This window comes from Myotis yumanensis, unplaced genomic scaffold (genome assembly GCF_028538775.1).
Source record: "Myotis yumanensis isolate MYYU_CA2020_CCGP unplaced genomic scaffold, mMyoYum1.0.hap1 SCAF_3, whole genome shotgun sequence".
NCBI classification, from domain to species: domain Eukaryota; kingdom Metazoa; phylum Chordata; class Mammalia; order Chiroptera; family Vespertilionidae; genus Myotis; species Myotis yumanensis.
In genome coordinates this window covers 195,324,310-195,336,847 of record NW_027223754.1, presented here as the reverse complement: position 1 = coordinate 195,336,847, position 12,538 = coordinate 195,324,310, and the positions used below count along the sequence as shown (strand labels likewise).

Below are 12,538 nucleotides of genomic sequence, written 5' to 3'. Positions count from 1 at the left end.
CTAGGAGGGGAATGGTTAGGCAGGGGTCCTCAAACTACGGCCCGCTGGCCACATGCAAATACAAATATTGTATTTGTTCCCGTTTTGTTTTTTTACTTCAAAATAAGATATGTGCAGTGTGCATAAGAATTTGTTCATAGTTTTTTTTTAAACTATAGTCCGGCCCTCCAACAGTCTGAGGGACAGTGAACTGGCCCCCTGTTTTAAAAGTTTGAGGACCCCTGGGTTAGAGCATATGGCAGCTCTGTGTTCAACTTTTTGGGGAACTGCCAGGCTCTTTTCCAAAGTGGCTGCACGATTTTGCACTCCCACCAGCAGTGTATGAGGGTCCAAGTCCTCCACATCCTCACCAGCACTCGTTATCTTTGACTTTTTTTAGGACTCTGGTCTAGCCTGAGGATCTCCATAAGGGTATGGGATGTGTCTATTGTGGCAGAAATAGTGGTGCAAGGGTAATGGTGGGTGTATTTGTAGGGATGGGAAGAATCAACATGATAATATCTCAAAATATGATCCCACCATCCTGTAACAGGCCCCCTATCTACTTACACAACAAATATAGTCTCATGCCCCGTAAATCGCTAAGCATTGTGCTCACTGCCATGGGAAACAGACAGATGGGCTATGGCTCCTGCTCCCCAGATCCAGGCCCCACATCCAGTTGAGAGGCGACTGGCTGATTGGACCTTCCTCCCATGGATCCCACTCTCTCCCCTGGTTGGTGGGAGCCAAATGGTTAGCAGAGGAGAGATGACAGAAGTTTTTCCTTCTTTCTTCTTTTTTTTTCTTAATAGATAGAGGAACCGATCAGTCAATCAAAAAGGGAAGGCCATATAAGATCTTTTTCAAAGATCTCTTTCTTTTCAAAGAAAATGAAAAAGAAGCAAGGAAGAAGGTAAGGTTTTATTAAAAGCTCAACTAGGATTTTAAAAGGTAATTTTAGAAACACACCCTCTTATCCATCCCTTTTATGAACTTTGCTGGGTCAGCTGTTGACACGTGCACCACACAGTGCTGGGGGTACACACACACACACACACACACACACACGACAGAACAGCATCCAGCCCATGGTGGGGTCCTAATGATCACCCCCTATGGTGGAAGACAGACACACCACTACAATCCACTGTGACAGGTATGGCTATACCCTTACTTCCTTGATTTTTAAATTTATTTTTTATAGAAAATCACTGATCTGCCAATAATAACAGTTTGGTAATCCTTTTCCTTTCCTTTTCTTTTTTATTTTAAATCCTCACCTGAGGATATTTTTTTGTTGATTTTTTAGAGAGAGTGAAAGAGAGAGGGAAAGACAGAGAGAAATATCAATGTGAGAGAAACACATTGATTAATTGCCACCAGGTAATGTTAGGTGTTTTCACTGTAGTAATGGTCTGAACACCAGATTTATGCCAAAGGCATAGTCCACAATTAAGCATGCTTTCGACTTTTTTTTAAATCTTCACTAAGGATATTTTTAGAGAGAGTGGAAGAGAGAGGGAAAGACAGACAGAAATATCAATGTGAGAGAAAGACATTGATTGGTTACCTCCTGCACATGCCCTGACCAGGCCCTGGGCCAGGAAGGAGCCTCCAACGGAGTTATGTGCCCTTGACCAGAATCAAATTCAGGGCCCTTGGTCTGTAGGCCAATGTTCTATTCACTGAGCTAACCCAGCTAGAGCATTTCCTTGATTTTAATGGCCACAGTTTTTCACATTTTCTCATTCCTGAAATTGGGCTCCGGCTTACATAGATGGGATGTCATGCATAATTGGCAGTGCATAAAAGAATAGTGCATCTTACAATAAGTGGCATCTTAGAGTTGATAAAATACAGTAATAGAGGCATACAAAGGAAATCTAAAGAAAATGGTTGTTGGAGAGAAGAGGGAGAGGTGGTGATGGTGGTGTGTGGTGGTGATGGTGGTGGTGGTGATGATAGTGTGTGGTTGTGGTGGTGGTGATGGTGGTGTGTGGTAGTGATTGTGGTGGTGGTGGTGGTGATGGTGGTGTGTGGTGGAGGAGGTGGTGGTGGTGGTGATGGTGGTGATGGTGGTGATGGTGGTATGTGGTGGAGGTGGTGGTGGTGGTGGTGATGGTGGTGATGGTGGTGATGGTGGTGTGTGGTGGAGGTGGTGGTGGTGGTGGTGATGGTGGTGATGGTAGTGTGTGGTGGAGGTGGTGGTGTGTGGTGGAGGTGGTGGTGGTGGTGATGATGATGTGTGGTGATGATGGTGTGTGATGATGATGGTGTGTGGTGGTGATTGTGGTGGTGATGGTGGTGATGGTGGTGTGTGGTGGTGGTGATGGTGATGGTGGTGGTGGTGATGGTGGTGGTGATGGTGGTGATGGTGGTGATGATGGTGGTTATCGTGGTGATGGTGGTGTGTGGTGGTGGTGATGGTGGTGATGGTGGTGATGGTGGTGGTGATGGTGGTGGTGGTGGTGGTGGTGGTGATGGTGGTGATGGTGGTGGTGATGGTGGTGGTAGTGGTGGTGGTGGTGGTGTGTGTGCAAAGATTCCACTGAGGAGATAAACAGAAGCAGCATTGTTAAGAATAAGTCAAAATCTGCCAGGCAGATACAGATAAGAGCCTGTATATGTGTGCATTGGGGAGCAGGGAAGAAAGACAAAATAAGAGTGGAGAAGAGGGTGTCACTTTGGAATTATTTGGTATGAAGCTACATCAGCAATGAGGCTCACTTTGCAGTGTGCCTTGCAGTTACTATCACTACTTACATCGTATGGTTCAGATTTCACAAGGTTTGCTTTGCTTATTCTTAGAAATAAAGGATGAGAAAAATATCCGGGAATACTCAATAATCGATCATCTGTAGAGTGATGGTTTTGTGCATGTGTTCTATAGTTTGATTAAAACTATCCAAAATTTAAAATAAAAAAAATTCACGAAATCAGGAGTCTATTTTTTTTAAGATTTTAAAAAAATATATTTTATTGATTTTCTACAGAGAAGAAGGGAAAATGATAGAGAGTTAGAAACATCGATGAGAGAGAAACATTGATCAACTGCCTCCTGCACACTCCCCACGGGTATGTGCCCGCAACCAAGGTACATGCCCTTGACTGGAATCTAACCCGGGACCCTTTAATCCACAGGCTGATGCTCTATTCACTGTGCCAAACTGGCCAGGGCAGGAGGCTATTTTTTTTAATGTCTACTGGGGAGACATTAAAAAAAATAGCATGTTCAATCCCACAGAATCATTCCTTTCAAATCAGTGGAATTTTTAAGTCCCTACATTTGGGGCAACATGAGATTGTCACAAAAAGCCAGAGCAACATTTTCCAGTTTTATATTTGTCATGCACACGTTTATATTATAGTAAAGGTTGAATGTTTTTACACTTGTGCTCTGCTTCATGCGAGAAGGAACTGAAAACTAAACACAGTTCTTCGGAGGTAAGAACTTGAGACTGCTTGTTCAATGTACCAGTAGTGAGAAAGGGACTTGTTGCAAATGATATTTTTATATATGATCACTAATTTAAGACAATGTTGTTTTCATATGTTAGAAACCTTTTTAAATTTTCCCACTTGGGCAGGAAAAAGACCTGAACCGCGGCAGGAAATTGCACCAAAAGTCTACGTTTTCATCTCGCATGAAGAGTCGTTCACACCTGAGTGAAATAGCATTCGCTGATGCAGCTGCTTCCTCGTTTGAAAAGTATGGGCTGGATCCCACTCTTGTTGTCAGAATAACAGAAGGTAAGTCTAAGTGATTGTTGGTTTAAAAACATTGTTCTGAATATTTCCCACTCGTATCAGGTTTGGTGGCTTTTCTGGAGGTGAGAAACACAAAGGGTGCTGTCTCCTAATACGGTGGTGGGGGTTGTACATGAGGGTTGAGTCCGAAGAAAAAAATCTATTTTAAATGAGAAAGCATACTTTCCCAAGACATAGACAGTTACTCATTTTCATGGCTCTAAGGAAAGAAGTCACTGCCAAAATCACTATTTTGCTATTTAATAGTGTTAAATAGCTCTGACTATTTAAGTTCAGGTCTACATCTACATCTAGAACCGATTTTAAGAAAAGTCTTTCTAAAGAGAAGTTTTGATGGTCTGGGCCATACAACTCACATATCCAAAATCAGTAAGCTAATAGAATTAAATAGCTTGCCTCTTGTTGCAAAGACATAACCTATTTTAATGACCTATGGAGGCAACATGCTAAAATACTACAAGCTATTAATTATTGTCTGTGAAAGAGAGCAGTCTGGGGATCAAAACATCATGGCCATTTCCTACCTATGAGATCAAGAAGTGCCCACAAATGAGACAAAGCAGTTTGAAGCTTTACAAGCCTACAGTGACTAATACCAGGTGATGGACTGATAAAATCTTCCTCCAAAATAAATCTTACTCAATATTTTAAATTTAAAAAGGCAGAAAGGAAGGGAAGGAGGGAGGGAGGAATAAGGAAGGAAGAAAGGAAGGAAGGAAGGAAGGAAGGAAGGAAGGAAGGAAGGAAGGAAGGAAGGAAGGGAAGGAAGGAAGGAAGGAAGGAAGGAAGGAAGGAAGGAAGGAAGGGAAATCAGTATTCAGGATTTGCTCTAATAACTTAAACCTTTCTCTAGCTCACAAAGTCCAGGCACTTTCTCAAATTGTGAAGAAAAATTTTTTTCAGAGAACAAGAAGACCATTTAAGAAGGAACTTCGGATTCAATAATTAGTGTAAGAAAGGGAAGCATGTTAACTTACTTAGAGGCTCTCGGAGGTGCATGTTCTGCACTATTGTATGAAAAAGCAGCAAGCGATAGGTGACAGGGTGAGGTCAGTGACTGGACCACTGATAGGGCAGGTGTAGGTTCAGTCTGTGTCTCATGTCTTCAGTTCCCCTCAGTCTCATGGTGAACCCCGAGTCATCAAGAGCATTTTAAATGACACATGACATGTTTTAGAAAGAGTTCTGCACAAAATGGCTCACTTCAAAAATCCCCGCCACGCTCACAGCTCTGAGATAGCAGCTAGGAGGTGTGATGTTGCAGATGACTCACAGAGCGACTGGTCACTTAAGGGTCAATGGGGTAGGGTAGGCTTTAGAAAGGAAATAGTAAAATTGTTTGGTATTATCCAAGGCAATCTGGGCTCTGTCAGCAATGGAAATCAGGTTGTCAGTTTCTGCTGATTTTACAGATAAGGTATTTGGGCATTTTCATTGAAAATATAGTCCTCCTCAATTGTGTAATCTTGGACAAGCATCTTTACATCTCTGAGCCTCAGGACCTCCCATACAGGATGCGGATAGGACCTTATTGGGGTTATTGTTAGGATTAAATAAAACGATGACTTGAAGTGTCTAAGAAAACTCCTGGAATAATATGGACCCAAAATAAATGGCAGTTACTCTTATTAAATTCGTTTTTAAGTCCAGATACATAATGCATGCAATAATTTAATGGCATAGCTTTTATTTGATACATCTTTGAGGGATAATGAACTAAACCTAAGTCAATTTCAATTTTCTTTAAAGGTTCAGACACAAGAAGGTCTCTCCATGAATTTATTAATGACCAGAGAGACAGGTTTCTGCTCCAGGTAGTACAAGTAATTTTTCTCCCCATCGTCAAATAGAAGACTTGTTGCATAACATTGCCAAATGTTCACCTCGGCCTTTTATTTTTCCATCACATGCCCAGAACTATTGCCCTTCCTAACCTCTCCTAAGCCCACTTCAGTCAGGCTTTGGCCGTCATCATTCCACCAAAACCACTTTTGTCATCGTTGCCAAAGACCGTTCTACTGCCCCATTTGAACTGTGGCCCATTGGATCACTAAACACTTTCTTCAGCTGGGGTCTCTTGGTTCTTCCAGGTCATTAGCTGCTCACTCCTTCACAGTATTCTTTCCTTGTTCCTCTCCATCTTGATCTCTAAATGTGGGGAGGGTCCAGTGCTCACTTCTCACCCTATGCTCCATCTACCCTCCTCCAGGCCCAACTTTAAATTCCACTTCCATATTAGCAACTTCCAATATATTTCTCCAGCCTGACCCTCTTCCCTGAATTTCAGACTCACAAATGCAACTTGTGAGTAGTTCTTAATATCTCCACTTGCTAGTAGATGCTCACCAGGCAGCTCAGACGCCACATTTCTAAACTGTGGCCCCTGCTATACCCTTCGCTGTCCTTGAAAATCTGCATCTCATGTGGTGCCCCCTGTCTCGGTAAACAGCAGTTCCACCGCTGCAGCTGCTTAGGCCCAATATAGTGGCATTATCCTCAACTCCACCTCCTTACAGCCCATACCCAAATATACTTTTACATATTTGCTTCTGAATATATCCATGATCACACACCACTGCTGCCACTGTCATCCACAGCACCAATATCTCTTGCATGAATTCTTATAATTTCAAAACACTGGTCTCCTGCTTCCATTTTTCGCCCCCTATGGCCAGTCTGTTCTCCACACAGCATTAGAAGTCTGTTCTCACCCACACCCCTCCTCTGCTGAAGACCATGAACAACTTATCTGGTGTCCAGCTCGCTTTCTCTCTCTCTCATCTCATTTCTGATTTCTCTTTTGCTCCCTCTGCTCCAAATACACGGGCCTCCTTGCTGTTCCTGGGACATATCAACCATGCTATGGCCTCAGGGCCTTACCACAGAGGCTCTTCCTTCTGGGAGAACATTCCTTCCTCCAATGTCTGCATGATTTGTTCTACTTCCTTCCAGTATCTGTTTCATTTTCACCATATCAGGGAGGCTTTCTTTGGCTATACTAGTACATAATGGCAACCCCTGCCCTTACCCACTGGACTCCTCATCCCCTTTAATAGACTCCCCCCATCTACTGGAATGTATGCCCCGCAAAAGCAATTTTATCAATTTTGTTCATTGCTCTACTAACACCACTGAAAACAGTCCTGGCATGCAGTAGTCACTCAATACTTGGTGAAAAAAGTAATAAATGAAATATATTTTTTATAAAGATGGAGTATCTAATTATTGGTTATGTTTCTTTAAAATTATTTCATTTACATAGTTTTAGTTAATTTATATTATAATGTATGTGGCTTTGTTTATTTATAGTTTTTTTCCATGCATGGCATTAAAGGCCCAACTGGATCCTTCTATTCTGTACTTAAAAAAATAGAAGCATCGCCCTAACCCACTTGGCTCAGTGGATAGAGTGTTGGCCTGCGGACTGAAGAGTCCCAGGTTCGATTCCGGTCAAGGGCATGTACCTTGGTTGCAAGCACATCCCCAGTAGGGGGTGTTCAGGAAGCAACTGATCGATGTTTCTCTCTCATCGATGTTTCTAACTCTCTATCCCTCTCCCTTCCTTTCTGTAAAAAATTAATAAAATATATTTTTTAAAAAATAGAAGCGTGATGTCAAAGCTAGATCCGGGGATCTGAATGGGGCTCTTTGAGGTTGAGCAGCCACCACTCTTGCTTAGAGGAACCTGATTCTACCTTGGTACTTCCTGTGGGAGGAGCCTTGAGGCTGCAGACAGCCCGGTTTCCAATGCTCAGAAAGAATAGGAAGGACACTGTGGGTAACACCAGTGGGTCTGCTCTTTGGGGCAATATGTAGCTATTTTTTATTCATGGGGCCCAGCCATTTTGGAGCAATATGGAGCCTCTTCATAAAAGTGAGAAAAGAATTAGTCTCCCTTCTATGATCTCCCATGTGGGCATCCCATTCTTTCTAACCCAAATGCCCACTTAGAATGCAAGTTATTTCCCCCTCTCTTATGAGACTGTTGACGTGTGCCAGAAATGTGAATACTGTTCCCGACGCACTTCTGTTTCCACTATTCCCAGTATGCTGTGTCAAACAAAAGGAATACAATCACCAGGTATGATAAGCACATAATGACGAAGGAACGGCAAATCAACAGAGCAGAAATAAAGCTCCAAGAAGACGCCATTGCCTTTGAAGAGTTCCTTCGAGAAAATGACCAGAGATCCATAAACGCCCTTAAAATGTTCGTGCTTTCACTCTAGCCACATCGCTTTCTGCCTCCCTCTTTCTTCTTTTCCATTTCTCAGAACACAACACAAAACAAACTAACAAATGTGTTCCTTCTCAGTGCAGCACAAGAAACTATAAACAAACTCCAAATGACAGCAGAGCTCAAGAAAGCGACCATGGAGGTGCAGGCGGTGAAAAGGTGAGGCCGCACACCAGCTTTTTCCTATCGAGTGTGCCCAGCCCATTCAGTCCTGTTTGTGCCTAGCAAGACCTGAGTGGGAGTAACTCTTATCAGTGATAATTTCATACACTTGACCACATTTTTAAAATGAGTTTTCTGTTGATTGCGGATCGTCTCTGACTGTGTCAGGAGAGTACAGTGATGTATGGAGGAAAACTTTCTCTAACTTGTCAATACAGAAGCCAAGAAATTCTTTGAAAAGAAGAAAACCAATGTTAGGAGTAAACAAATTATTTTCTAAGTGTTCTTTCTCTTTCAATCTAAGCTGCATTTCTTCACACATTTTAACATTTCCGCCATGGAGATTCATTTTACAATATGTTACAATGACAATTGGCAGTATTTTGTATATTTATCCTCACACTTAGATGAACCTAGCATTGATATTAAAAACCAAGATCATAATGACAAAAAAAAAAAAAACAACCAAGGAATTGAGATAAAATTATGATACCACCTGCCACACTCTCAGCATTTAGTTTTTTCAAACCTGGATGCTTTCTTCCATGGTCACATAGATCTCATTTTAAATATCTTAAAGAAGCTTCCTGCTGTCATCATCCTTGGGCAGTAATTTCAATGATTCAGGAGATTCTGTAGTCTTGGAATCAAAGCATGCTAGAACTTTTTTCTTTTCTTTTTTTTTTTTAATTTTTTTAAAATTGTTTTATTGCTTAAAGTGTTACAAAGAGTATTACATATGTCTTTCTCTCTCTCTTTTTTCTTTTTTTTTTTTTTGTGAGAATGGTTAGCACTGCTCCACAACCAGGTCCTAGACTTAAACTTATGTCCCAGCTTTTGGAGGAGGAGGACAACAGCTTGTCTAAAATGCAGCAAATGGCCTGGAGGGCAGCTTCTTTGAAACCAGTTGTTTCTAACAAAATGTATGTTTTTGCCACAGTAGCCTCATCTGTGTTAGGAGCTAGTTGATGGCACTCCCAAGGGGGAGAATTCCCTTCTCTCCTTTGCTCTGTCTAGTTATAGAACTAGAGTAGCAGCCTGTGGTTGAATAGAGTACTGTATTTATGCACAGTGGCCCTTCTGAAGCGAACTGGCTGATTGTTTTCGAGTCTCATCATCTCAGCAAGGTGCAGAAGGTAATGCAAAACTAGCTGGTAACAGAGCCAGGGATGCAAGTGCCTGCTATCTATTTCCTTCTCTATGGCACACAGAGGCCCTCCTCTGCAGGGAGAGCTGGAAATCTGTTTACAAAGGGAAAGGGGGCTGGCTCTGAAGCTTTTGCTTGGAAGCTGGGCAATTCTAGCCAAAATTAGCTCTGTTCTTTTAAATTATATATATATGATGTATTTTTATAGATTTCAGAGAGGAAGGGAGAAGAGAGAGAGAGGAAGAGAGAGGGAGAGAGAACTAGAAACATGGCTGTCACCTGCACACCTCCTACTGGGGATTGAGCCGCAACCCAGGCATGGGCCCCAACCAGGGAATCGAACCTTGACCTCCTGGTGATAAGTAGATGCTCAACCACTGAGCCAAGCTGCCAGGCGAGCTTTATTCTTTGTCGCACACCTGGGAGGCTAAGTGGTGGTATAATAAGGGACTCCCATCGTTTTGTGACTGGTGATCCATAAGCTTTGTTAGATATTTAACATAAATCAAGTAAGATACACTTGACTACAGAAGAAAACATCGAGGGCTTTTTTGTTTGTTTGTTTTTAAAATTTTTTTAGAGAGAGAAGAAGGGAGAGGGAGAGAGAGAAACATCTATGTGAAAGCAAATCATCGATTGGCTGCCTCTTGCACACCTCTTACTGGGACTGAGCCTGCAACCCAAGTTATGTGCCCTGACTGGGAATTGAACCAGCAACCTTTCGGTGCATGGGTAGATGCCCAACCAACTGAGCTCCAGTGGCCAGGGTGAAAACATCCAGGTTTGACTCTTGAATATCACTCACACACCAGGGCTTTAGGATGCTTCTGTCCCAAAGAAGTACTGAAGCTGAAGATACTGATATAGGAGTAATATCGATAAGGGTATTGAAGAGTGTGTGGGTGTGTGTGAATAAGGAAGGCTTAGAAGGATAAGGGTGGAGGCCTGGTGCACAAAATTCATGCACTCTTGCAGTCCAGGACCCCTCGAGGGATGTCTGCCTGCTGGGGATGGGGCCTAAGCCGGCAGCCAGACATCCCTCTTGCAGTCTGGGGCTCTCGCAGTCCAGGACCCCTCACTCTTTACTGCCCGCCTAAAGCAGAGGTGGGAGAGGCTCTTGCCACCACCACTGTGCTCGCCAGCCATGAGCTCCTCCTGCATTGAGCATCTGCCCCCTGATGGTCAGTGCATGTCATAGCAACAAGTTGTTCCACTGTTCAGTCAATTTGCATATTAGGGTTTTATTATATAGGATTCCTTTTGTGGCTGTACTGAGGATGAAATTGTATCTGTAGCATGTCCTGAGTATTGCCCAGTACATAGTAGGTGCTCATTCAGTGTTAGTGTCCTTTGTTCTCCTCACACAAGTACCATCTTTTGCTACCTTCTAATTTCTCCCTATGTCTAACATGTAATACAACATTTCCCTTGGAAAAAAATAAGTAGAGTAAAGCTATCATCAGTCTACCCTACCTGTGCATATCCTGGGGCATGTGCTATTCAAATAAATTTCCTACTGGTTAGTTCTTCTTATCTCATATTTTATTGATGCTCCTATTTTTATGGCCACACTTAGAATTTTTGTTAAGTCAATATATAATCAAGACAATGAACTTTGTAAAATCTTTTTATAAACAGTGAACATGCTTTCACACAGATCTATCTAATTATATTTTTGTTTCCTTTGAGTAGTGAAATATCAAAAACAGAATTCCTCCTTAGAGAGTACATTAAATATGGACTTTTTCTGCTGAAATTGTCTCCAAAACATTGGCAACTCAGGCAAGCGCTGAGAAGGGCGAAGCTGTCAAAAAGCAGAGAACATATAGAGGAAAATCTTTCCAAAATATTAACAAGTGAGTCACATTCTTCATTTCAATTTAAGTACGTGTCTCTAACTCTAAAATGTTCAGTTTCAATGTTTATTTGCTGATTATTAATAGTCAGAATTTCTATTTCAAGCACAACCTGAACAAGGAGTCTCACTGTCTCTGTTATTATATACTGTTAATTTGGAAACTCAGGCTAATTTCAGATATAAAGCCATAAAAATATATACATGGAGCCATAGAAAATATATTATTTACAGATGATAAGATAGCATACCTAGAACCTCCCATCCATAAAAACCTAAAAAAACCATTTGAGAAAATGGACACAAAGTCAATTACATTTATTAACCTTACATATCAACCTAAATAAGCTAACGTCATTAATTAGAAAACATGCAAGGAAATGAAATCCAAGAAAGCAAATAACCTTAATTGTGTGACCTGGAGATTTGACAAATAGAGAAATATGTCATGTTTCTAGAGAGAAAGATTTACATTGTAAAGCTGCCAAATTTTCTGCAACGAACGTATACGTTTTATGGAATTTTAATAAAACTGTGACCAAAAATTTGTCAGGGACTTGAGTGTTGGGTTGGGGAGAACTTTATACAGTGATTCTGAGGTTCATCTCGAGAAATAAATACTTTTGAAGGATGGAGGTAATTATATATCTTATTAATCCGTTAAGATATATAATATATTATGACAGTGTCTTAGGAATTAACACGGTATGGTGCTAATGTTTGGGAGTCAGCTTAATGGACCAGAAATAGGTGCTATTATATATAAGAATTTTTTTAAAAAATATGTTTTTATTGATTTTAGAGAGAGAGGAAGGCAAAGGGAGAGAGAGAGAGACATCGATTGGCTGCTTCCTGCATACCCCTGACTGGGGATTGAGCCTGAAACCTGAGCATGTATCCTGACTGGAAATTGAACCGGCAACTTTTTGGTGCATGGGATGATGCTCAACCAAACTGAGCCACACCAGCCAGGGCTAGAGATAATAATTTAATATGTGATCAAAGTGGGGTCACAAGGAAAGTCTTCTATTTCTAGTAACTTTGGGGGTAACAAGAACCAGACACCCTCCTGCCTGAAAAGTCTGAAAAACGTACGAAGCAACAGTTTTCAGTCATTGGACGTCAGGAAAGATGCAAAGGAATCTTTCAGAGAGAGGCAACCAATGAGATGGGCCCCGTGATGGCCTCCAGGAACTGCTGCGGACAGAATGCAGCTCTGGAAGGGGGAGCCCAGGTGGGCCCAGCAGTCCCCATGAGATGAAAAGACAGAGCTGGGGTCCAGGGAGGGCACAGAGCAGAGCGCTGGAGAGGAAGGGGCTACTCAGAGAGCCGATTCTGAGACTCTGGGGTGAGAACATTGACATCACAGAAATCGGTCAACAACAAA

The 12,538-nt window shown here is 41.9% G+C and overlaps 1 protein-coding gene across 1 annotated transcript in view; it reads left to right on the top strand.

The window, feature by feature from the left end:
- Positions 1-12,538, top strand: part of CCDC38 (coiled-coil domain containing 38) — a 43,132-nt gene that overhangs the window by 7,718 nt on the left and 22,876 nt on the right. Inside the window, exons 3-8 of the mRNA XM_070407936.1 lie at positions 795-895; positions 3,570-3,732; positions 5,500-5,564; positions 7,797-7,960; positions 8,066-8,146; positions 10,989-11,152. Of these exons, the coding sequence (XP_070264037.1) occupies positions 795-895; positions 3,570-3,732; positions 5,500-5,564; positions 7,797-7,960; positions 8,066-8,146; positions 10,989-11,152 (738 nt within the window). The remainder of the gene's footprint in view (positions 1-794; positions 896-3,569; positions 3,733-5,499; positions 5,565-7,796; positions 7,961-8,065; positions 8,147-10,988; positions 11,153-12,538) is intronic.